This window comes from Scardinius erythrophthalmus (assembly GCF_964197995.2).
Source record: "Scardinius erythrophthalmus genome assembly, chromosome: 8".
NCBI classification, from domain to species: Eukaryota; Metazoa; Chordata; class Actinopteri; order Cypriniformes; family Leuciscidae; genus Scardinius; species Scardinius erythrophthalmus.
The window spans coordinates 17,689,959-17,713,015 of NC_138228.1; the positions used below are offsets into that span (position 1 = coordinate 17,689,959).

At 39.4% G+C, this 23,057-nt stretch overlaps 1 protein-coding gene across 1 annotated transcript in view; it reads left to right on the plus strand.

Annotated features, from left to right (window-relative positions):
* Positions 1-23,057, plus strand: part of shank3a (SH3 and multiple ankyrin repeat domains 3a) — a gene marked incomplete at its 5' end in the record, with an annotated part of 235,337 nt that overhangs the window by 148,545 nt on the left and 63,735 nt on the right. The window contains 3 exons of the mRNA XM_081372532.1: positions 6,971-7,155; positions 8,364-8,387; positions 12,039-12,101. Of these exons, the coding sequence (XP_081228658.1) occupies positions 6,971-7,155; positions 8,364-8,387; positions 12,039-12,101 (272 nt within the window). The remainder of the gene's footprint in view (positions 1-6,970; positions 7,156-8,363; positions 8,388-12,038; positions 12,102-23,057) is intronic.

Genomic DNA, 23,057 nt, shown 5'->3' on the forward strand with positions numbered 1-23,057 from the left:
AAGAGCGGAGAGAGCGGGCCGGAGTATGAGCGGTAACTAAACTGCAGAGATATGCAGGGGCCGTCCCATGAATAGCTTTATACGTTAAAATCAGTGTTTTAAAATCGATACGTGCTTGTATCGGCAGCCAATGCAAATCAAAGAGTACCGGAGAAATATGTTGACGAGTGGTTGTATGTGTCAATAACCGGGCAGCAGAATTTTGAATATGTTGTAATTTTTGGATGGATTTATTTGGGAGACCAGAATAGAGTGCATTGCAGTAATCGAGCCTCGACGTAATAAAGGCGTGAATAAGCCTTTCTGCATCTGGCAGCGATAGAAAAGGTCGTAGTCGAGCGATATTTCTAAGATGGAAAAATGCTGTTTTTGATACCTTTTTTATATGTGCATCGAACATAAGTTCAGGATCAAAGATAACGCCAAGATTGCGCACTTGAAGAGACGGTGTAACAATGTCATTTACAGTACTGAGCTCAGAAATGTTAAGTTTGAGTAAAGATGTTGGAGTGCCGACGAAAAGAAGTTCTGTTTTTGCCTGGTTAAGCTTAAGAAAATTGTCATGCATCCAGGCTTTTATCTCATCCAAGCAGGTGCTAAGGGCTGTAACTGCAAGATTAGGATTAGGGTGCATGCTGATATAGATCTGCGTATCGTCAGCATAACAATGAAAACCTAACCCAAGCTTACGAATGATGTCACCCAGAGGCAACATATAGATGCTAAATAAGATGGGACCAAGCACCGACCCTTGTGGGACACCCTGCTGAACTAGTGTTGGTAAAGATTTGTTTTCCCCCAAAGACACAAACTGGAAACGATCAGTGAGATAAGATGTAAACCATTCAAAAGCAGTACCAGAGATTCCTAGCCATACAGACAGTCTTTCAAGAAGGACAGCATGAGATATTGTATCAAAAGCAGCCGTGATGTCCAACAATACTAAAATACTACAGGCACCCATATCAGCAGAAGTGAGAAGATCATTTGTAACTAGGCCTGTCGCGATAGTCGATAAGTCGATTAATCGCACGATAAAAAAAATGAGCTCGATAATTTTTCCGGCCGCGATAATTCCATTTGCATGCTTGTTTGTTTTCCTCGTCTCTCTCTCTCTCTACCAAAGAGACTGGATGACCACTCTCGGTTCTTTAGCGTAGGAGGAGTGAACCCTCTTGTTGTCAGTTGCATGGTCTTTGTGTGGGGAGGCGGCGGCGCGGCACTTGTCAGTCACATGGTCTTTGTGTGGGAAAGGCGGGACTGTTTGCGGCTACTGCCGGGAGAGAGAGAAGACGCTAGTTGTGAGTTGCGACAGCGAGCCCGATCACATGAAAATGCATATCTATACCACGAATGTTATTTCTCGTGCCATTTATACGCCAAAAATAGTTTTTGCGTGCATATGATACGCTCTTTATGGCGTGTAATACGCACGCACTCCTCACCCCTAATCCTAACCAAGTATTTTCAGTGCGTAGCATACACACGCAATAAAGTGCGTCTCCGTCTTCCCGACAGTACACAATCACTTGACAAAGTAACAGGAGGACAAAGTAACAGTGCAAAATTGTGCGATATGGCTTGTTGAGGCTTTTTTTTATTTGTTTACAAAGGTCCTAACTGTCAGTTTTGCCTGTTATGGAATGTATCACTATTTAATAATGTCTAAAGCCTAATGTTTAATATTTTTTGAAGTGCAATTTTGTTTCATTTTATATATTAACAGACATTTATTTTGTTAACAGACACTAAGAGTCCATTGCTTTCATTGTTTTTGGTTGTTTTGTTCATTTTTTTGGATATTTAAAATGTTTTCCGTTTTCAATGTTTAATATTCTTTAGAAATAAAAGTTTATAGATCGTTGAAAAGGTGTACCTGCATTATTATGCCATTATAATTATATTAAATGAAAATGGTCTCAGAACGACAATATTATCGTTTATCGCGATAATTTCTTGGACAATTTATCGTCCAGCAAAATTTGTTATCGTGACAGGCCTATTTGTAACCCGGACGAGAGCAGTCTCAGTACTATGGCCTGATCTAAATCCGGACTGAAATGGTTCTAGGAGATTGTTAATGGACAGGTATTGCTGTAGCTGGCCAGCTACAACTCGTTCCAAGACCTTAGCTAGAAAAGGTAGATGGGCGATAGGCCTATAGTTAGACAAATCCTCCACATCACAACCAGTCTTTTTCGGGACTGGTATGATGGCAGCTAACTTAAGGGTCGAGGGGACCTGACCAGTTAATAAAGAGTGATTAATAATACCGGTGATAGAGGGGCACAATGGTGTTAGACACTTTTTCAAAATCTCAGTAGGTATGGGATCAAGAGAGCATGTGGATGAATTCATAGACATGACCAGTTTTGAAGTATCATCTGTGGTAACAGTGACAAAATTAGCGAAAGTAGAAGATAAATGTATAGGATGGGGCTTGTTAAATAGACGAGAGGGACCAATAGCCATGGAGCTATAAATATCTTGAACTTTCTCTGTAAAGTATTTATGAAATTTGTTACACATACCAACAGAGGAACAAATGTTTTGGCTATGAGGTTTAAGAAGTTTGTTAATTGTTTTAAACATCAATCTTGGATTACCTGCACCTTCATTAATCATATGCGAGTAATATTCCTCTCTGGTGGATTTAAGGGCAAGATGATATTTCAATTGCTGTTCTTCAAACATAAGTTTGTGGACAGTAAGACCGGTTTTTCTATACAAGCGCTCAGTCTTTCTTTGCTTGGTTTTAAGTGCCCGTAATTCATCAGTAAACCAGGGAGATGATCTAGTGAAAGAAACGACTCGTTGTTTCAGTGGTGCTACAATATCAAGAATAGACGATAGCGCAGAGTTGTAACTGTCCACAGAATCAGTCACAGGAAGCTCAGCAGTGGAGCTAAGAAGCAACTGAGCATCAATGTTCTTAATATTCCTAAATGTTATGACACGCTCTTTAGAAGCTTTTAAAGAAGCAGAGGAAGAAAATTCACAGGTTAACAAATTGTGATCACTGAAGTGTAGCTCATCATTTCTAAGTTGGTCTACATCTATACCAACTGTGCAAACCAAGTCCAATGTGTGTCCAGATTTATGAGTGGGGAAATCAACATGCTGATTAAAATGAAAACAGTCCAATATGTGCATGAAATTTGCTGTTTGAGAACAGTCTGGGTTTTCAACATGGATATTTATGTCCCCTATTAGCAAAATATCTGAACAATTCAAACTCAACAGAGTCAATAATTCCGCGAGTTCAGAAAAGAAGACTGAATTTACCTTAGGAGGACGGTAAATAAGTGTAATAATTATAGGCGAATTGCCACTAATTTTCACAACCAGACACTCAAACGAAGACATTTCAGGTGTAGAGATTAAAGTAAACGTCAGTTCTGATTTGTATAGAATTGCAAGACCACCACCTTTACCGGTAAGCCTAGGTTTGTCAATGTATGTATATCCAGGTGGCGAGGCCAGGTTCAAGTTGTAACAGTCATTTGGTTGATGCCATGTCTCACTAAGACAAAGAAAGTCAAGTTTTCCATCCAGAATTATGTCATAAAGCGATGCTGCTTTCTTATTTATAGAACGCACATTTAATTGCGCGAGTCTAATTTTAGAAGTTTCATTCCTGCCGCACTTTTTCTCTGGAGACATACGTGGATAAGATAGATTGGACATACAAATGCCACGGGACTTGCGATGTTCAAATCTCCGGGAGTAGGAGCATAGAACATTTATACAAGTCAAAGCCGGCGGCAGGCTATATAAGCCCATATGAGAGCCACGATGTGCATATTTTGGCCGACGCAACAGTTTGGATGCTCTCAGGGAATTTTGAGCACAATCGCTAAGAGGCAACTGAAGATCCAGTGATAGAAGTTCAGAGAATGAGTACCTTTTCATATTGGCGTCCCACAGTTTGTATTCGTGTATTTCAGTGAATCCGATTGTGTAGACCAGGGTGATCACTATTGCAAGTGAGTACAGCATACCGCAATCCAATCCAGTAGAAATCCTGAACACGTCCCAAATTGCAGATAAGATGCAGCGATTCACAGAGAGCAGCAGCAGACGAGCCGAAAAAATCCACGTGATTTACTCACTCACTCCGTCTCAGGGAGGGTGCGGACAGGTGTAAACAGCAGGTGTCGGACCAGCCGCAGCAGTACGAAAGTCAAAAACAATGAGGACGCCGGAAAAGATTATAAGCATCCAGCAGCCTATCTCTAAGAACTGCAACTTAACGTAGCATAAAATAACGGTAATAAAATAAGTTTAAAATTAGTAAAATGAATAAAATAATAAACTAATAAACACACGGTAGAGAAGCGGCAGCCAACTGCGCCAGCGTCCTCTCTCACCGGAACCGGAATGATGTTAGTAAAATTACAACTGTTTACTGTTTGTTCATGTTAGCTCAGGTATTTTAAATAATATTAACAGATTAACAACTTGTATGTATTAATGTAGTAGTACATTTTGGAAGAAAAAAAACATTACATTAAAAGAAGATGATTAGTTCATAGCATGATGACAGCATGGGGACTTAGTCTGTGTGTGACTTTGGATCAAGCCATCAGTCCTTATTACCTTAAGAGAAAGAAAAGAACTGTGAAAAGAAGGCTCTGATTCATTGTTGACACTGGCACCTGGCGAATCAAGATAGTTGCTTTCAATTTATCTCTCCATGACGGCAGTCGCCAAGGTTATCATACACTTGTTCAAATCTTGTAAAAAATTCTTGTGCATCAAACACGCATTCGAATCGATGTTTGGACTGTCTAGGTAGGAACCTCACTAGGGTATGAGTTTTGAAACTCAGCATATGTCTTTGTGGCTTCACACAGCGTGTGAAACTTCCTCATGCTTTCGAGTCTGAGATCAGACAGAGAGCGGGAGTGTGACGTTTATGTCATCTACAGGCTGCCGTTCCTCAGGCTCCGCTGCACTGCTTCAAATCTATCGTCTTACAAATGTCCTAAATAAAAAGTACACTTGTCCGAAGCTGTGTATGTCTGTTTTATGATGATTGATGTGCGTGAAATATGGTATTACTGCAAAGCCATCCAATGATTTTCAGTGCTGTTTATTACAGCCTTGTGGCGGCTCTGACTGATCAATACTGAATCTGAGGAAACCGTGACGACAGGACTACATACCTCTCTGTCTCTCATCCATTCACTTCTTACAGCCTCTGTCCATCATTTCTTCTGTTACTTTCTCTTTCCCACTCTTCTTTCCTTTACAACCCTTTCCTTTTCCTCTTTCAATTCCTTATCATATCTCCGCCCTTAAATTCCTCTTTTTCTTGTTACTCTGCATTTACATGCTGCAGTCACTCTAGCCCCGTACCGCTGCAGTAATTGGAAAGCCGTCACTGAGCTCAATGTTTGGAGCAAGGGATACATGGAGAGAGAGAGAGAGAGAGAGCGATGGAAAGAGTATGTGAAGGTGCATGTGTGTTCAGACTGACTGGTTTTGACAGTAAAGGCAAAGGTTCAAGAATTTCCTTGCTCATGCTGGAAGATATCAGCTATTTTTAGAATCAAAACAGTGTGGACAATTCATTAAACAGTTTTTGCATATAAGAATTTTAGAATATAAACCTGCATTCACTAATTGCCTGCAATACAGTTTGACTATACTCCACTCAGTGTGCGTGTGCGTGTGTAAATACATATAAATATCCATATATACACACAATTAATCACTACATAAATTGGCAAGATAGAGAAAACATTTAAAAAAGTTATTTTCAATCAAACATTTGTATTTATGGAGATTTCATTCAGCACATTTTTGGCATTTTTGTGCCAGTTATCTCATTTGCATAACACCTTTAGTTAATCAGGTGCTAAAACAGCAACGAAATATATAAAACATATAAACAACGAAACATATAATCAACGAAATCAGCAGGTGTGATTCATTCTTAGTGGATTCACCCCATAACATTTGAGCAGAATACCAGTAGAGGGGAACTTAACATCTTTAGGACACATAAACCTGTTAAAGCCCATTAAATGTTGTTCCTGAGTGTGTGTTTTGCTGTAATGAATGTGAATTCTTGTTTTTTTCCTCAATGGACTGAAAATGGGAATTGTGGGATGTTGCCGTTTTTGCTGTAGCGTGTGTGTGTGTGTGTGTGTGTGTGTCCAATGAATATGTGTGTGGAATGAATGGGTGAACGACTTGAGATGAATGAGAGAGACAGGGCTACAGCCACTCTTCCTGCAGCTGCATTAACATTCAGAAGCTGTCTTGCTGACAGAGAGAGAGGGAGACGGGGAGGGCAGAGAGACAGGGGAGGGGAGGGGAGGACTTGGAGGGCAGAGAGAGAGAGAGAGAGAGAGGGTTAGGAGGGGCTGTTGATTACAGCACTAGGAGAATGTGTGTATGTGTGTGTGTTTGTGCTGTTTTAGAGGGGTGAGGTGAGTCGTGCTCAACCCCCCCACACACTAATCAATCCGGACCCCTGGCGCCCGCGAGTTGTCGTCGGCGACCGTCCGCGTACGGATAGAATGTTCAGGGCGAGTGCGCGCCAGCCCAGCCACGGGGAAACGGCGCAGCCTCGTCACAGCGTGTGTGCGAGTGTGTGTGCGAGAGCCACGGGGAGTGAACATGCCCCACTCGCGGCGAGTGCAGCCCGAGCGCTCGGCGCCGTTCGCGACAGGCAGCCGTTAACGGGAGCGAGGGGGAGGGCGGGGAGCGCTCAGAGGGAGGAGAGGAGAGGAGAGGTGGAAGAAAGGAGGAGAGAGGAGCAGAGGAGGAGAGAGTGATAGGAAGAGAGGGAGTGAGCCGCTCGCACCTGACGGCCCTGGCCGGTTCGGGAATATCGAGCAGGAGACCCACGCGCGCACGCACTCACGCTGCCGCCTTCTCACGGGACCATGTCGGTGACCACCGGATTTGGCTACCAGTTGCCGGGCATCACCACGGTAACCTATGTTTTTGTTTACAGCCCGGGGACGGTCCAGCGGGACCCCAGCCCTCCTCCCGCGGGGCCCTCGCACACACTCTCAGGAGCCCGGGGCCCCAAACGGAAACTCTACAGCGCCGTGCCGGGGCGCACCTTCATCGTGGTCAAACCGTACTCGCCGCAGGGAGAGGGAGAGATCCAGCTGAACCGCGGAGAGAGGGTCAAAGGTGAGTGCCCTTTCCCTGCTTATCGCTTTGCATCTGACACCTGTCAATCATCTGGAAAGAGTGAGCTTTGTGATGCAAAAATTAATTAGAAGCAGAGGTTCAATGTTTGTGCATTGCAATGTGTCTCACATAATTTTTAAGTTGATTTGTTTGCTCTTTATCAGACTCTACAGGAACTCAAAAATCACCAGACACATTGCAAAGCACAAATGTGTGTGTGTATATATATATACACACACACATATATATATATATATATATATATATATATATATATATATTCAAATTTTCCCTGTGTTCACACTGTACATATTACTGTACATATGATGTATTTATAATTGTGTGAGTGAGTGAGTATAAATAAAAATATGTATATTTAAATATATTTTTATTTTAAATAAATATAAATACATACATATTGAATTATATAGATCATTATTAGTCATAGTCATTATTTCCTGAGTACTACAAATATAATTAATACATTTACATTAAAAATATATTTTTGCATAAAAATGTTTTACAAAGTGTACTTTACAAAGTGTAAATTGGAATACAGTGCAAATAGGTACATTATACATAATAATGCAGGCTGTGAAACCCAGTATGCTTGTATATAATCTTTAGTATACAGAATAATATTGTCATTACTATAGCCAGGAAGTAATTTAGGATAACCTGTAGAACTACATCTGCTGAGTGAGTTCTGAACAGGACTGTAGTTGTCTGTTTTAGTGAGATGCACGTCTTTAACATGTCATATGCACTGGTATGTCTCAGAACAGGGTGACGAAGGGTTGCTGTCTGTCAAACACTGCTCTCTGGAGACCGCCTTTCTCATCACACACACGCACACACACACACACTGATGCTCAGCTGTAAGGGCCGTGCTCACTTGCTTACCTGCTCTAAGTAGTGAATCTTGATCCGGAGGAGATTCAACTCAGAATCAAGTCAGACAATATTCATGTATTTGTGCTGTGTACATGTGATGTTAGTAAAAGTTGTGGATGTAACTCATACTCACTGTTGAGCGTGTAAATGAATACTGCTCTGGTTTGCGTGTGTGTGTGTGTGTGTGTGTGTGTGTGTGTGTGTGTGTGTGTGTGTGTGTGTGTGTGTGTGTGTGTGTGTGTGTGTGTGTCCATGGCTCAGGTTCATGGCTTATGTGTTGTTCTGTTCTTGTCTCCATTCATGCTTCAAACCAGACTACCACTCAAACGCATTGGAAGGTAAAGAACTCTGCATCCATCCCACTGCCCTCCAGTGTGTATGAGTGTGTGTGTCCAATGCACAGCCCTCTACAGTGGTGTTTTTATCCTTCAGTAACTCCTTCTTTCCACTCTGCCCTACCTGCATGCCTACCTGTGCTCACACATCTATAACTGAACACACCCACGGCGATGCTTGTCGGTTTCCTTCCTCCCTCTTTAAACTGTATGGAAACTATTACACACATTCTGATTTCTGACACATTTGATGCTTAAAGCATTTTAATAGATTATAATTTCCTCAATTTGCATTCAGAGAATTATATAAGTGCTCTGAGATTGCTCCTGTGGAGCTCTTAGTGGAGCTTAATATTAACTTTGTCTCAGATATTTCTACAAAAATTATTATGGAAGAATACAAATAGACATACACAAGATTAATATTTGCGTGACGTATGAGTAAAGCGTTATATATTTATGCATCTGGCAGAGCTTAGATCATGTGTTCTTGAAAGAATGTGAATGGAAGTTGTTGCTAGAATTTTTGTTATTATTATTATTGCTCAAATGCTGCTTTTTTATTCTTGAGACATTAGCTTTGTCTCAGATGTTTCTCCTAAAATGGTTAAAAAATACATTAAGGAGAGATACATTAAGATATACATGAAGCGGACATCTACATACAATATAAGTTATATATAAGAATTTGAATTGTATCATTTTATTTTGAATAAGAGTTCTTTGCAGCTCCATTTAAATTAGATAGATAGATAGATAGATAGATGCTAGGGTATTTTTGAGACAAAGGTCTCAGTCTTCTCTCCATTTAATCTCATTGCTGCCTGAGAGAAGCTTCTGATATGTTTTAGAGATTTGTAATTTTGCTGTCCTATGGGTATCTTATATGTAATCCTTTAGTCTAGAACAGCTGCACGTACTCTGACTCACATTCCTGTGCTGGGCAGCAGGTGCATTAGTGCCCATGAAGTGCCAGAACGCCCATGCTGGTGAAGATGGAAGTGCCGTTATAATCGGCAACATGCTGCTTGTTCCAGCTCAGAAACTGCCAGGACAAACCATATGCTGGACACACGACACATCTCTTACGTAACGGCACCATATGTCAAAAACATTTCCATTTCCTGTGTGTGCCCTTTCTATTCTTGTAGCACCTCTGTAACCTTAAAGAGACCAAGCGAGCAACCAGCAGTCACTCTTTAGCTCCCAGCTTCTGATATGTTCGCAGTGCCCGTCTCACTGACGTTCATTAATATAGGAGTCACTGCTGGGAAAACAACATCTCATTTTAAGCCTCAGCAATGCTATATATGCAAACAGCAGGTCTCATTTCTTAACTATTCAAGTTTGTACTTGAAAAAGGTTATTTATTGGCATTGATGGTTTCATGAAGAACCTTTAACATCCATGGAACCTTTCAATTCCACAAAAGGTTTTTTATAGTGTAAAAAGGTTCTTTAGATTATTAAAATGTTCTTCACGCTAAAGGCCAGTTTACACAGCAGCAACAAACGGCCACCAACACCAGTGACTGACTCACCAGATCACAATACATCACATTCTACGACACGACAAGCACTGATTTTACATGTTCAATCGGCGAAAACAAGTATAGACCAATGCCAACAGACAGCGTAAGGGTAGCAAACCTGTCTGTTGCCTTTTGTTGACGTCTGTCGATTTTAAAATTGTTAAAATATTTAAATGCAGTAGCCTTAAAAAGTTTAAGGTCGGTCAGATTATAAACTTCTAGGAGTCCATTATGCTCATCAAGGCTGCAAATAGGCAGAAAAAACATTAATTTTTTACAGGACCCTTGGGTGAATAGAAAGTTCAAAAACAGAATTTATTTGAAATCATGTAACATTATAAATGTCTTTAATGATCAATGCATCCTTTCCGAATAAAAGTATATATATATATATATATTTTAAGAAAATCTTACTGTCTCCAAATTGTAGGGTATACTACTTAGTTAATTTATATATATATATATATATATATATACACACAGTATATAATATTAATGGTGCACAAATGCATTTATAACTGCACATTTCCCCTCATCTAGAATAATCCAGAGATTTTGTGTGAGAATATTTTCTGCCCACCAAGGTATGCAATTTGTATACGATTACCAGTGAATGAGACCCAATGGGAGTGTTCTGGCTTTGTGCCCCAATCACTTTATTTTACCTTTGGAGACTCTCACTTCCCGATAAAATCACGTTTGGGTGCACAACAGTCTACGAGACCTTGAGGACTGAATAAACCTTCTTGTGACTTGAGGTTGATAACCTTTAGCGTGCTCTTGTGGGAATGTTTTGATGGCACTGTGCCTCACAGATCTGAAATGCATTTTGACTGTGGCTCCAGTTCATTGGAGCTTACTAACTTCAGCCTTGCTTTGAGGTCACAGATGATAAACGGATGAGGGCTTGAAATCTATCCCCCTCACAGGGTTGAGATCTACTACTGTAAAAAATATGATAGAGCGTTTTTAGGGCAGATTGAGGGTAATGTTACATCTCAATTTCGATGTGATTGCTGCATTTGGGAAAGATTAAAGGTTAGAGTGTTTTTTTTTTACCCCACAACTTTTGGTCACATCATACAGGACACAAAAATGGGTAACCGAAATGTTATTGGTATATTCTTTGATATATTTAAAATTTTAGTATCAACTTTGTACCAGTATGTTTGATATTCCTATTTCTTAGTACTCCACAACTGTGACACTCAATCTGAGTACCAGTCTCTAATTAGAAAATCAACATAATCATAGACATCAAATTTTGATGAAGCACAAGCCAGGGATTTCCAAAATAAAGTCTGAGGAGTAAAACTGACATTCACATTAAGCTGTTGTCTGTCAGCTTGTTCAGATACAGTACACTTATTCTAGCTCTCTTACAATGCTGTTAATCTGTATTTCCTTCACTCTTCGTCTCTGTCCTTACCTTGACTTTTTTCTCTTCTCTCTCATTCCATTTTCTGACAGAGGAGAATGTTTATGAGGAGATCACGCTCGGTAAACATGAAGCCCACTAATATCCACCTGTCCTTTCCTCTGTGCTGTTCATATCTCCTATATGATATTCAGTAGATACTGATAGTACAGTCATAGTTTCAGCATTGTGGGCCTACATACGCACACTTTGTCTTTTCCTAGTGCTCTGATGTATGTGTGTTGTCTCTCTCTGGCAGAGTCCATCAAAGAAAGTGAAGAGGAAGGTAAATTTATTAGTGTATAGCTCTGTGCGCTGCGTTGATCCTGCTGGACTCTCTGTAGGCTGCTTTAGGTCAGACAGAACTAGTGTGAGACCACAGACCACCAATAGAATAAAGATTCCTATAGATCCAGTGCAGTAGGGTACTAGGGTTTAGCGGCGAAAAAGGATGGAGTGATGGATGAGATTTGGTGTGTGTGTGTGTGTGTGTGTGTGTGTGTGTGTGTGTGTGTGTGTGTGTGTGTGTGTGTGTGTGTGTGTGTGTGCTCACATTTGACCATGATGTTGTATAAGCATTGTAACTGTGTGTACATATACATGTAGAAAATTCCATTTTTATGTCCATGCTGTTAAATCTTTTTTGGCCATGCTGTCAAAATCAGTTCATTTTTCCTTTTTTTTTTCTTCTAAATGTCATCACCAGAATCTCCCTATGTAGAGCATGAAATTAAGGAGGAGGATGGCCGTGGTTATGTGGACGATAAAGGTAATCTTACCCATGTAGCTCAGCTATTCAGCTATACCTATTCTGTAAACTGTAGGTACAGAGGTACACTGTAGGTGTAGACTGAAATAGATTTGTGTCTGTTTTCATATCTGTGATAAGTCTTAATGTTTCTAATTCTCTAAATGCTGTCCTGGGTGATCTTGAATGCATTCCCTGCTCATTTCATTCCATTGACAACAAGGTAATATTAAAATGTACCCCTTTGCGCTCAATCAGAATGTCATCAGTGATTGAAATCAATTTGTCGGCACTCAAGAGAGCAAGCAGATAAACACGGGCGCTGGTCTTACGGGTGTTGTTGTTTAACATTAGTGGGCGTTGATGCATGCAATAGTCTTACAGTGTAACGGAAACATGGCTGTCGCACGCATGATGTCGTTAATATTCCACGAGCATTGTGAGTGTCCCACAGCCATTAATCATGTTTGTGAATGTCTAATCTGGCTGTTATTTGCAGCAATTCCATTTTCATGCCTGTCTTAAAGATTAATAAGTATAGGTGTACGAGACTAGAGCATGCTGGGAAAAAACATGAGCTCACATTGATAATCTACTCTGTGACAAAGTCATTGCTGGTCCAATCAACAATCATGTGACTGTAGGGCAGTTTGAGTAACTATGTCTTTACCTTAATGGGAGCACAACTGTTCTTTTTTTTAAAATGGCCTTTAAAGGGTTAGTTCACCCAAAAATGAAAATTCTGTCAGTAATTACTCACCCTCATGTTGTTCCAACCGTGTAAGACCTTCGTTCATCTTCGGAACACAAATTAAGATATTTTTGATGAAATCTGAGCCATGTCTCACTCCTCCATAGGCTGCTATGTGACCGAAACTTGCTGGCCCAGAAAAGTTATTAAAGAGATCGTTAATATAGTCCAAGTAACTCCAGTGGCTCAATCTTAAGTATATCAAGCGACGAGAATACTTTTTGTGCGCAAAAACAAACAAAAATAACGACTTTATTCTACTATTCATTTCCTTCTCTCTGGGCCTCGTAGTGTTTTTGCGCTGCGCGTCTGTGTTGCACGTCATCACGCATCACACACATGACCGGCGTCGGCCAATAGTGAGCCTACGTGGTGACGTGTAACACAGACGCGCTGCGCAAAAACACTACGCGAACCAACTAGAGGTCCAGAGAGAAGGAAATGAATAGTGGAATAAATTCGTTATTTTTGTTTGTTTTTGCGCACAAAAAGTATTCTCGTCGCTTGATATACTTAAGATTGAGCCACTGGAGTTACTTGGACTATATTAACGATCTCTTTAATAACTTTTCTGGGCCAGCAAGTTTCGGTCACATAGAAGCCTATGGAGGAGTGAGACATGGCTCAGATTTCATCAAAAATATCTTAATTTGTGTTCCGAAGATGAACGAAGGTCTTACGCGGTTGGAACAACATGAGGGTGAGTAATTACTGACAGAATTTTCATTTTTGGGTGAACTAACCCTTTAAGGAAGGAACAGATAAAGGAGACTTTCTTGACACTGTGTCCTGAAACAGTATTTCAGTTTGAACCTGAAATAAGTTGATTTGCTTTCTTGATAATTAGGTGCCTTAACATGCACCGTTGTTACTATGAAGGTTCCTCTTAATAAACTGATATTAGACCCACTTCAAAGGAACCATTACAACACTTCTGATTCTGTAGAACATAATTAATTAATAATTAAGGGCTACGACACTTATTTACGTATAATCAAACAGTAGAGGTTAGTGCTAGCAACACCGAAGTTATGGGTTCGTATGAACTGATAAAATGTGTTGAATGCAACAATGTCTGTTCTGAGTCTGTCATCTGTAGACACAGAATCACATGTTGAAAATTGTTTTATAAAAATATTATAAAAAAGATGTATTATTATTTACTTTTATTGTAATTATTTACTTAACTGTTCTTTCAGGTGACATTTTTATAGATAATTTTATACTACTAACTACAAAATTGCTTGCACTGGATTGTGATGTATTAATAGCAGTGAAGGATACATCTGTACTGTCAAGTAGTTGACAGGGCGGTATGCAAACATTGGATGTAAATGCACTTTGATGTTTTACTACTTCTTCATGATAATAGCCAACATAACATGGAATTCGTAACCCATTTTACTTCAATAATATGATGTTATATGAATTCAGCGGGATATTCAATGAGTGAAAAGTGGGACAGGACTTGAATTGTATCTGTTGGGAATAGATTGTATCACGATTGCTGAACACAGGTGAGGGGGAGAGATACTTTTTTTTTTTTTATCCCCGAGATAAACATTGTTCTTTATAGCATAATTCACTGATAAATCATGCACCATATAACCATGTACATAAATATTGATTTCATGTTGACTTTAATGACTGCCTTTACTCTGAGCATGTAAAAACCTTTATTTAAACAAAAATGTAAATAAAAAAGCACATTTTATAGAAGGGTACCAGTGTTTGATTAGCTCCTCTAACATTTCATTGTATGTTTGTTCACCTCATTACAGATTTCCCATTGGCAAACAGTAAAACCGTAATTCTTTTAAAGTTAAAGAAATCAATTAACTTTAATTGTGCTTCTCCACCAGTTTTGAGGCGGTTTTACTGTGTGTCGGGTTTCAGAGCCCTATTACTTCTCAAAGGAGCTTAATAGAATTGGTATTTGAAGAGGCCACTAGTTCCTAGTATTTGTTGAGAAGTTTGCGTTGCTGTTTTAAAGTGAACATTTGTAAACAGCCACTTGTCCTAGCAGCCCGCGGTTTAGCTCTTTCTGTGCCGAGAGCTCTCTCGCTTTTTTATGGTCACTATGTTACTATGTTGAATGCAGCTGGAGTTTTTTGGAAAACAAGAGCATCTGCTTGTCTCTTAGCAACAGGTGTCTGTGCTTCAGTATGGTATGTGCGCTTGCCAAACGATGTGACATTTCACTGTCAAAGTTAAACTCTCTGTGATGTAAAAATATTTGTGTTCGGTCAATCTCTGCCAAGTCGTATGGTGTAGACACAATGACCTAAATAAATATCCTCATATAGCACTGATGCTCTGGGTGGTGCATGTTCGACATGGTGTAATCGCCCTCAAATGTGCCAGAAATACATAATATTATTTCATATGCAACATATGCGTAAAAATATGACCTAGTTCTGCATCTAAAAGCAGTCAGGAAACGATTTCATGTTGAAATGTGATTAAAAGTCTGTCTGCATAAATACAGATGTTTGTAATTTGAAATAGCCTTAATTTATGTTTTAATGGGTCATAGAGAGCTAGTCTGTTGCAGATGAAGCTCAAATCAAGTGGCGGCTTTTGGATTTATGTTTGTCCGTGTGTGTTTTTTGTAGATGTTTTATGGCGTGTGACAGAGTAATGAATGGCGGTTTTGATGTAGGTTCGTATTGTCCCGTTGCAGATGCAGGGAGCCCATCTCATCAGCTCGCTTATGGCCATAAGAGGCTTTCTGCTGACTCATGGCTGTGTATCATAAGGTCTGTGCGTTTGTGCTGAGTCACTCAGACTTTTACTAAGGTGACAGATTAGAACATATGTTACTTTATGGTGTAGATATACTGAGTCTGATCATCTGCACTAACATACTCGCTCAAAGCTTTATGCTATCCAGCAATCGCCTGCAAATTCACAGCATATTAGGACATCTTAAGATTCTGGATGGATGGATGGATGGATGGATGGATGGATGGATGGATGGATGGATGGGTGGGTGGATGGATGGATGGATGGATGGATGGATGGATGGATGGATGGATGGATGGATGGATGGATGGATGGATGGGTGGATGGATGGGTGGATGGATGGGTGGATGGATGGATGGATAGCTGGATAGATAGATAGATAGATAGATAGATAGATAGATAGATAGATAGATAGATAGATAGATAGATAGATAGATAGATAGATAGATAGATAGATAGATAGATAGATAGATAGATAGATAGATAGATAGATATAGTTTTACCCATGGAAAGTGTTAACAGATGACACATTCAAGCCTGATGGAGATGCAAAACATGCAGATACTAAGACTACTGCTTTCTGTGTGTGTACCCTTCTGGCAGTTTGAAAGACATCTTTAGCCTTCTGAGTCAATTAAATTGTAGATAAACAAGCAGCAAACAAAACAGTAAAAAACATCCACACACATTTACCAATGCCAATAAAGAGTGGGGATATCTGTTGTTTAGCTGATTTGTTTATTCATTTATTTCTGTTGTATGTAGAAAATAGTTGTACATTAATTATTTTTTATGTAGTACATAGTTTTATACATCTGATTTTTGTTTGAGACACAGCAATATATCTTTAAGTGCACCTGGTCTGCTTTGCTCTTTAAACTGTGATTAAATTACATCTTGGAAATGTCCTCTTCCCATCTGTTCTTGGCCAAAATAAGCTTCTCTGTGAACTACATTTACTTCTGAAAGTCAAAAGTCTGGCTTTGAAAGTTATTATAAGTGACTACATGCTAGTTATCTGTAAAAATCATTTTAAATGTCAGTTTTTATATCTGAGAGACTGATTAGTACTGGTGTTTGTACCCATGTTGTGCCTTCTTACAGTGAGTCAAAGTTTCACTTACATCAGCTTGCGCTTGTTTATATCTTTGATCCCAAGGTTAATGCACCACTCTGTGCAATTTGACTTTTTTGTCACAGCTGACCACCTGTGATCTCTATCTCTCACCTGACCTTGCCCCAAACTTTTGCCCCCCATCCACACCACCTGTCACACACACACACCTTGGTTAACACATAATAGCCTTCTGGTTGTGGCATTGTGAACATGCGCTCTTTCCTTCTCTCTTTACTCTGATTCACTCACACTTTGGTGTTTAATTAAAGGGTTCTAGTTAAAGGGACACTCCACCCATTTGCACTAAGCTTTGCATTGTTAGAAACCCAGTCATACTATTGAATGGTCGTGCAACACTCTCTCATTTTCCCCTGAGACGGGAGAAATCCGTTATTTACCTCTTACACTTCCTCCCACAATGATGCAAAAATCGTCATTTTGCGTCATTGTCGGAGGAAGTGTAAGAGGGGGGGATTTCTGTTGAGACTACAAGCACTAGTTCCTCATCTTTCCCAGGGGGCGGGATCCGCTCACACTACAGACCTATTACAGATCAGTGATATCCTCCATCTTGTTTGAAGCTAAGCTAACAGGCGCTGTGGAGACAGATGTACAGTTATGACAATAGCGGAGGAGAGTGCTCAATATGATATAGAAGAAGATGATTTCGGAAGTCTGATGCTTGAATCAGGTGTTTGTGGCTACCTTTACAAGCCGCATTATAGCGAAGAGCAGCCGAGGCAGAAGACCTGCCTGCCGCGGACGAGGAGCCCGGACTGGCTCGAGTTAGGGCGGACTGGTGGCGCCGGTGATCTCACTATGCAACTCATAGACTGTAAGATGCAACTACGAACACAGAGATAGAGTCCGTCTGCGGCAAATAATTTCAACGATGACAATTTCTCCTGGACGAAATCTCTGATTCAGACGAGGACACGGACGTTTGTGTTGAGAACTATCCTAGTTTCGCACCGCATATGTTCTGACTGAACATCCAGGTACCATGCAATAATTCACCTTTTCGAAAGAAATACAAACGAGGAGTAATGCACTAATGAGTTTGCCAACTAACTAGACATTTTGTGTGAAATGAATTTCAAGCTCTGGTGGTAGCTAGCCTTGTAGACGGAAGAGTGATTTCTCTTATAGGCAGATATGCGCTGTTCTGGATTAGTGGGAGTGGCTTGCGGAGCTGTGCAATGTGGTGCATTGTGGGAGTTGTTGTCTTTCATACAAATGCGTCCTGAAGTTATTTTTTGTCTTTCCTCGGTCACGAAGGCACCAAATTCAACATTTATTTTACATTTCGACTACATATATGACCCACTTTCAATAAAAAACAATGTTCCTATGGGTGTAATGCCCCTTTAAAACCATCTTGTAACTTGTGAAGTCACATTGTAAAGAGGCCATATCTTGGAAAACAGCTTTTTTTTTCCTCACTTTTCAAAAAAATAAGAGCATTCAACAGAAAGCAACAAAAACAGCTCATTTAGAAATGTTAAACTATAAACTATTTAAAGTTTATAATTGAAAGAAAGTTTTATTGTATACTGTATTATTCATTATATAAGCTACAGTTTTATTTAATTATTTTATTTTTGTGTGTAACGTTTCATTCACTTTTATGAATTTTGTGTGCCTTAAAATAACTTTATTTTAGTATTATTTATCAAAACTTTAATAATAAAATGATTTTATTCTTTTATTTTTGTGTTGTCCAATTCCCGTCCAACATTTTTTGTTCTCATTGAATATCCCATTTAACATTGAGGAAGTAAAACTGATTGTTAAAGTCCCCCCGAGGTGAAAATCAAGCTTTTAATGTTGTTTATATGTCAATGTGGTATTTTTAATATGGTTTATGACAAACCATGTGCAAATTCATAAGTCAACACCATTGCTGAGAATTTTCTCCTTAAAACTGCAGTGAACCAAAGACGCAGTTTGAAATCGCTGGTGATTCTGACATCACAAACTACCTTATAACCAATCACGTCAATGTGTGATCGTCAACGAGTGGATCTCTGAGCTGGTGTGAGTGAGTGGAGGCGGGGCTAATTAGCATATTCATAGAACCGTGTATACTAAATGAGGCAAGGGTGTGTAGCGTTACATTCAAGCTATTTTAAGGCATGACTTTTTTTGGTTTAAAAGTTTAAATTTGTCATTTTAGTGATCAAAGAGGAGTTTTAAGGGATACAATTATTGACTACAGGGAGACTTTAACACAGTTGACTTTTTAAAGATGCAATTTAGTGTGAGAGTGTAGAAAACCATCAAGTAATACAAACTAGTGCGTTTCATATTAGACATTTACTAACATTATTAGGCAACACAAGCTGGGTCTGTCTTCCATCCCTTTATGAACAGATACGTTATTGACATGATATTACGACAGGCTTCTCTGGAACAAGGTGGTGTTGTTGTTTCTAAATGGTCAGAGCTCCCGAGCATCACCGCTTCATGTGAAGACCCATTGTTCCCAAGGGCAATCTGAACACAACAAATAGCCATCGATCAGCAGCCCATGATTGATGTTCTGATAGCTTGGGGCTGATCAATAGACTGAAGCAGCACGTGGGCGTGACGGGTAGAGAGATGGGGCTTCCTCTGTCACTGCCTGCTGCTGACTGCAGACTTCCACCTCCGCCAGAGCAACAGTCGTGCTCCATAAACAAACTGCTATTTGCTGATCTGAACCTGGGGAAGGCGTGCTGACAGTGAATGTGAATGAGGATCTTACTGAATGTTCAAGCAATAGTTCACCCAAAAATGAAAATGTTGCCATTATTCATTCACCCTCATGTTGTTCTAAAGCTGCATGAGTTTTATTCTTCTACTAAGAGGTGGCTTTTTGAAGAATATCCTGACCACTCTTCAGTTTAATGAAAGTCAACGCTGCCCATAGGATTCAAAAGCACAAGTCAACACCATTGCTGAGTATTTTCTCCTTAAAACTGCAGTGAAATTGAAATCGTTGGTGTTTCTGACGTCACAAACTACCTTGTAACCAATCACATCAACGTGTGATCGTCTACGAGTGTGGAGGTGGGGCTAATTTGCATATTCATAGAACCGCGGATACTAAATGAGGCAAGGGTGTAGAGTTTACGTTCAAACTATTTTAAGGCATGGGGAAAATTTTGTCAAGGAAAAAAATGCTTAAAAATGTCATTTTGGTGATCAAAGATGAGTTTTAAGGGATAAAATGATTGACTACAGGGGGGACTTTAAGATAGTGTTGGGAATAGACAAAAATTTTTGCCATTGTTTGCTGAAAATCTTAACCACTGTGACTGGATCATTGAATCAGTGGTAATCCGTGGATTAGTGAGTTGAACTTGAGAACTGGATTATTCTGATCATTCATGAACAAATCATACCTTTTTTGTTAACTGAATCAACTAATTCATTAAAAAGATGACTCAAAGGAATGATTTTTTTCATAAATTGGACATCACTGCTTTGTCTTTAACTCTCATTAATGCACCAAAAAATACTGGAGTGAGTATTCTATTCTGTTGTGGAATATATGTTTTTGTTCCTGAGAAGGTACACACACACACACACACACACACACACACACACACACACGCAGCTGCAACATATACATATATTAAAACTAATCGAAATGTTTAATCTAATCTTTAAAAACAAATTGTGTGTTTGATGGAAAAAATAGCAGCATGCAGGTTTGGAAAAACACAAGGGTGAATATATAATGATTTTATTGGGAGAATTATTGTTTTGTGGGATAGCATAGGATCCAATTTAACACCCACCACAGCCAATACTTGATAATGCAACAAAAGTCTTGAAAAAAGCATCAGTGGCGGTTTCACACATAATTCTGCGAAGAAGTGGTTTTCACATCACATCGCTCATCAAAGTTGAACTTAGCATTCTTTCTCTCTGATTAAATTCATTAAGCAGTCACAGTGTTAAAATCACTAGTGCAGGAGAATACAGTGGTAGGGGTGATGGACTGAGAGCATTTCCGTGGGACTATTGTACCTGTCAGCCTGCTGTCAGAGAGAAATGCTTTAACTGTGCTTTTAATCTTCTCTAACTTTGATCTGCTGCTTTGAGAGAGAATGAGAAAGGTAAGAGAGTGAAGCAGGAGAAAAAGAGGCTGGGTTAATGGTCGCTAATGGTGTTCTGGGTCTAATTGTTTTAAATATTGGTGCTTTAAATAAGATTGGTGTTCTCGGAAGTATATTGTTGGGGGAAGGGAAGTGTTCATCCAGTGGTAGTTGTTGAGCCAGATGGACCAATTGTTTTCTAGTAATTATGGTGAATGATGTAGATTTACATTGAGATAGTAATCAAACTTGGATACAGTTTCATATTGGTAAATTGAAATTACTTTTACTATACTTTTTACGATAGATTTTTGTATATAGGGTGTTTGCTGTTGTATTTAGCGTATTTTTTGTTCAAGTTTAATGCTGTCATCCTAATTGCCATCATTAATGTTCATTAAAAGAGAAAACATAATTGTTTTTGTACTAGAGATGATTGGATTAATAATTCTATCATCAAATAGTAATATATTTGAAAAATGATAAATATTTATTTTATTTGTATAAATTTGTATAAATGTATTTATTTTAGCTACTTTTTGTTAGTAACTGGTAGTGTTGCTAAATACATTTCCAAAATAATAGCTTAATAGTAAAGTTTAAAGCTGAAATGTGTAATTTTTGCACTACACTGATATCTTGATCTCTTCAGCTTTAACTACTTTATGAACCTTGACAATTAGATTTCATTAACATCAATACATTTTCACTGTAAAAAAAAAAAAAAAAAAAAACTTTTTGTGTGCTGCCTTACTTTTAAGTTTAGTCAACTCAAATATTCCAGTTGTCACTTAGTACGATTTCACATTTCAAGTTGACTAAACTTAACATTTTAGGGCAGCACAAACACTTACTTTTTTAAGTTGAAACAATTATTATTACAAATTATTTTTTAATTTGTAGCTTGTAGTTTGGCAAGCTATAGTTTCAAAAAGCACTAAAATCATGTCATTCATGGCCTCACGTGGCTTATGGCTTTTTTAAACGTGTGGTTTGACAATGTACTAATCACCAATGGGATTTACAGTACATGTTTACTCATTAGTTGTACAGTGTTTCTGTGACCAGATATGAATATTATGTTACAGTGAGCAATTAGAAGTGAGACACATGAGCTTTTTCTTCATTTGGACATCACTATGATGATTGCAGACATGAGCAGATTGTCCTAAACATGTCCATCAGGATCTAATACTGCCCTGCGCAGCATGTCGCTCTCTTTTCCAGCCAACCCAGAGCTGTTCGGAAAACTGTCCTGCTTCTGACACACTGCCATTTGCTCTAAAGGCTGGAAACAAAAAGCATTTCGCCTAAATCCCCTCCACGTGATTTCTGTCATCGACTTGGCGAAGAAAGCCTGTCGCTCCGTCTGCCAGTACACATGCTGTCCACTCCCCTTCCGAACCTTTCTAAGATGGCAATTAGGTTTAAGTGAAACATGCCTGTGTTACATGTCTGTATATTTACAAATGCTTGTCCAACTGTGCGGTCGTCATGACAGTTTAGGCATTTAAGTACAAGATGCTGTGATTCATAGTTCAGGTGACCAACAAGGTCGGATTCTTACGGAGTTGTAGATTGCAAACACAGAGCTGATGCCCAGCCAGTGTGTGTGTGTGTGGTTGAATCAGAGGCTGAGAATAGTATGCTAAGAATTCCCGGAGTGTGTCCATATGGCTTAGAATGGAAAAGAGTGGACTCGCGCACAGGTGACGGGTCCTACTGTGATTAGAACAAAGCGTGGACTGAACCCAATGCAGAAATGCTTTGATAGGCCTCACTGTGGAACAGAGCACTGGCTTGACTCATCAATGAAGAAAGCTGCCCAGGATTAGTGAGAGGACGATTTTCACACAACAAGATCGACCCAATATGGAGAAACTAGTAAAGGGAGGGCGGAAGAGAGAAAAACAAAAGGGGGGTTTGTTTGTTCCTGGCTGTGTTAGTTCATTAGCACGCTAGTGGGGGAGAGGGCAGCTCTCTGGGCATGTAGCGTACCTGCAGACCTGATGAAGGGCATCTTTTATTTGAGACAAATAAACACTGCATCAGCTTTGTGTATTATAGGAAACCTATACCTATACAACATACTGAAGAAACAGAACACGGATCTGCATGTCTTACAAATTAAAATCGATGTTGTTTAACCTAATGAAGACTATTTAAAAGGGACATGACATGGATTTTTATTATTTTAGTATGTGAGGTTCACATATAATGTTCATCAGGTTTAATGCACATAAAAAACTGTCTGAAATTATCCATCTTTAAGGGGCAGC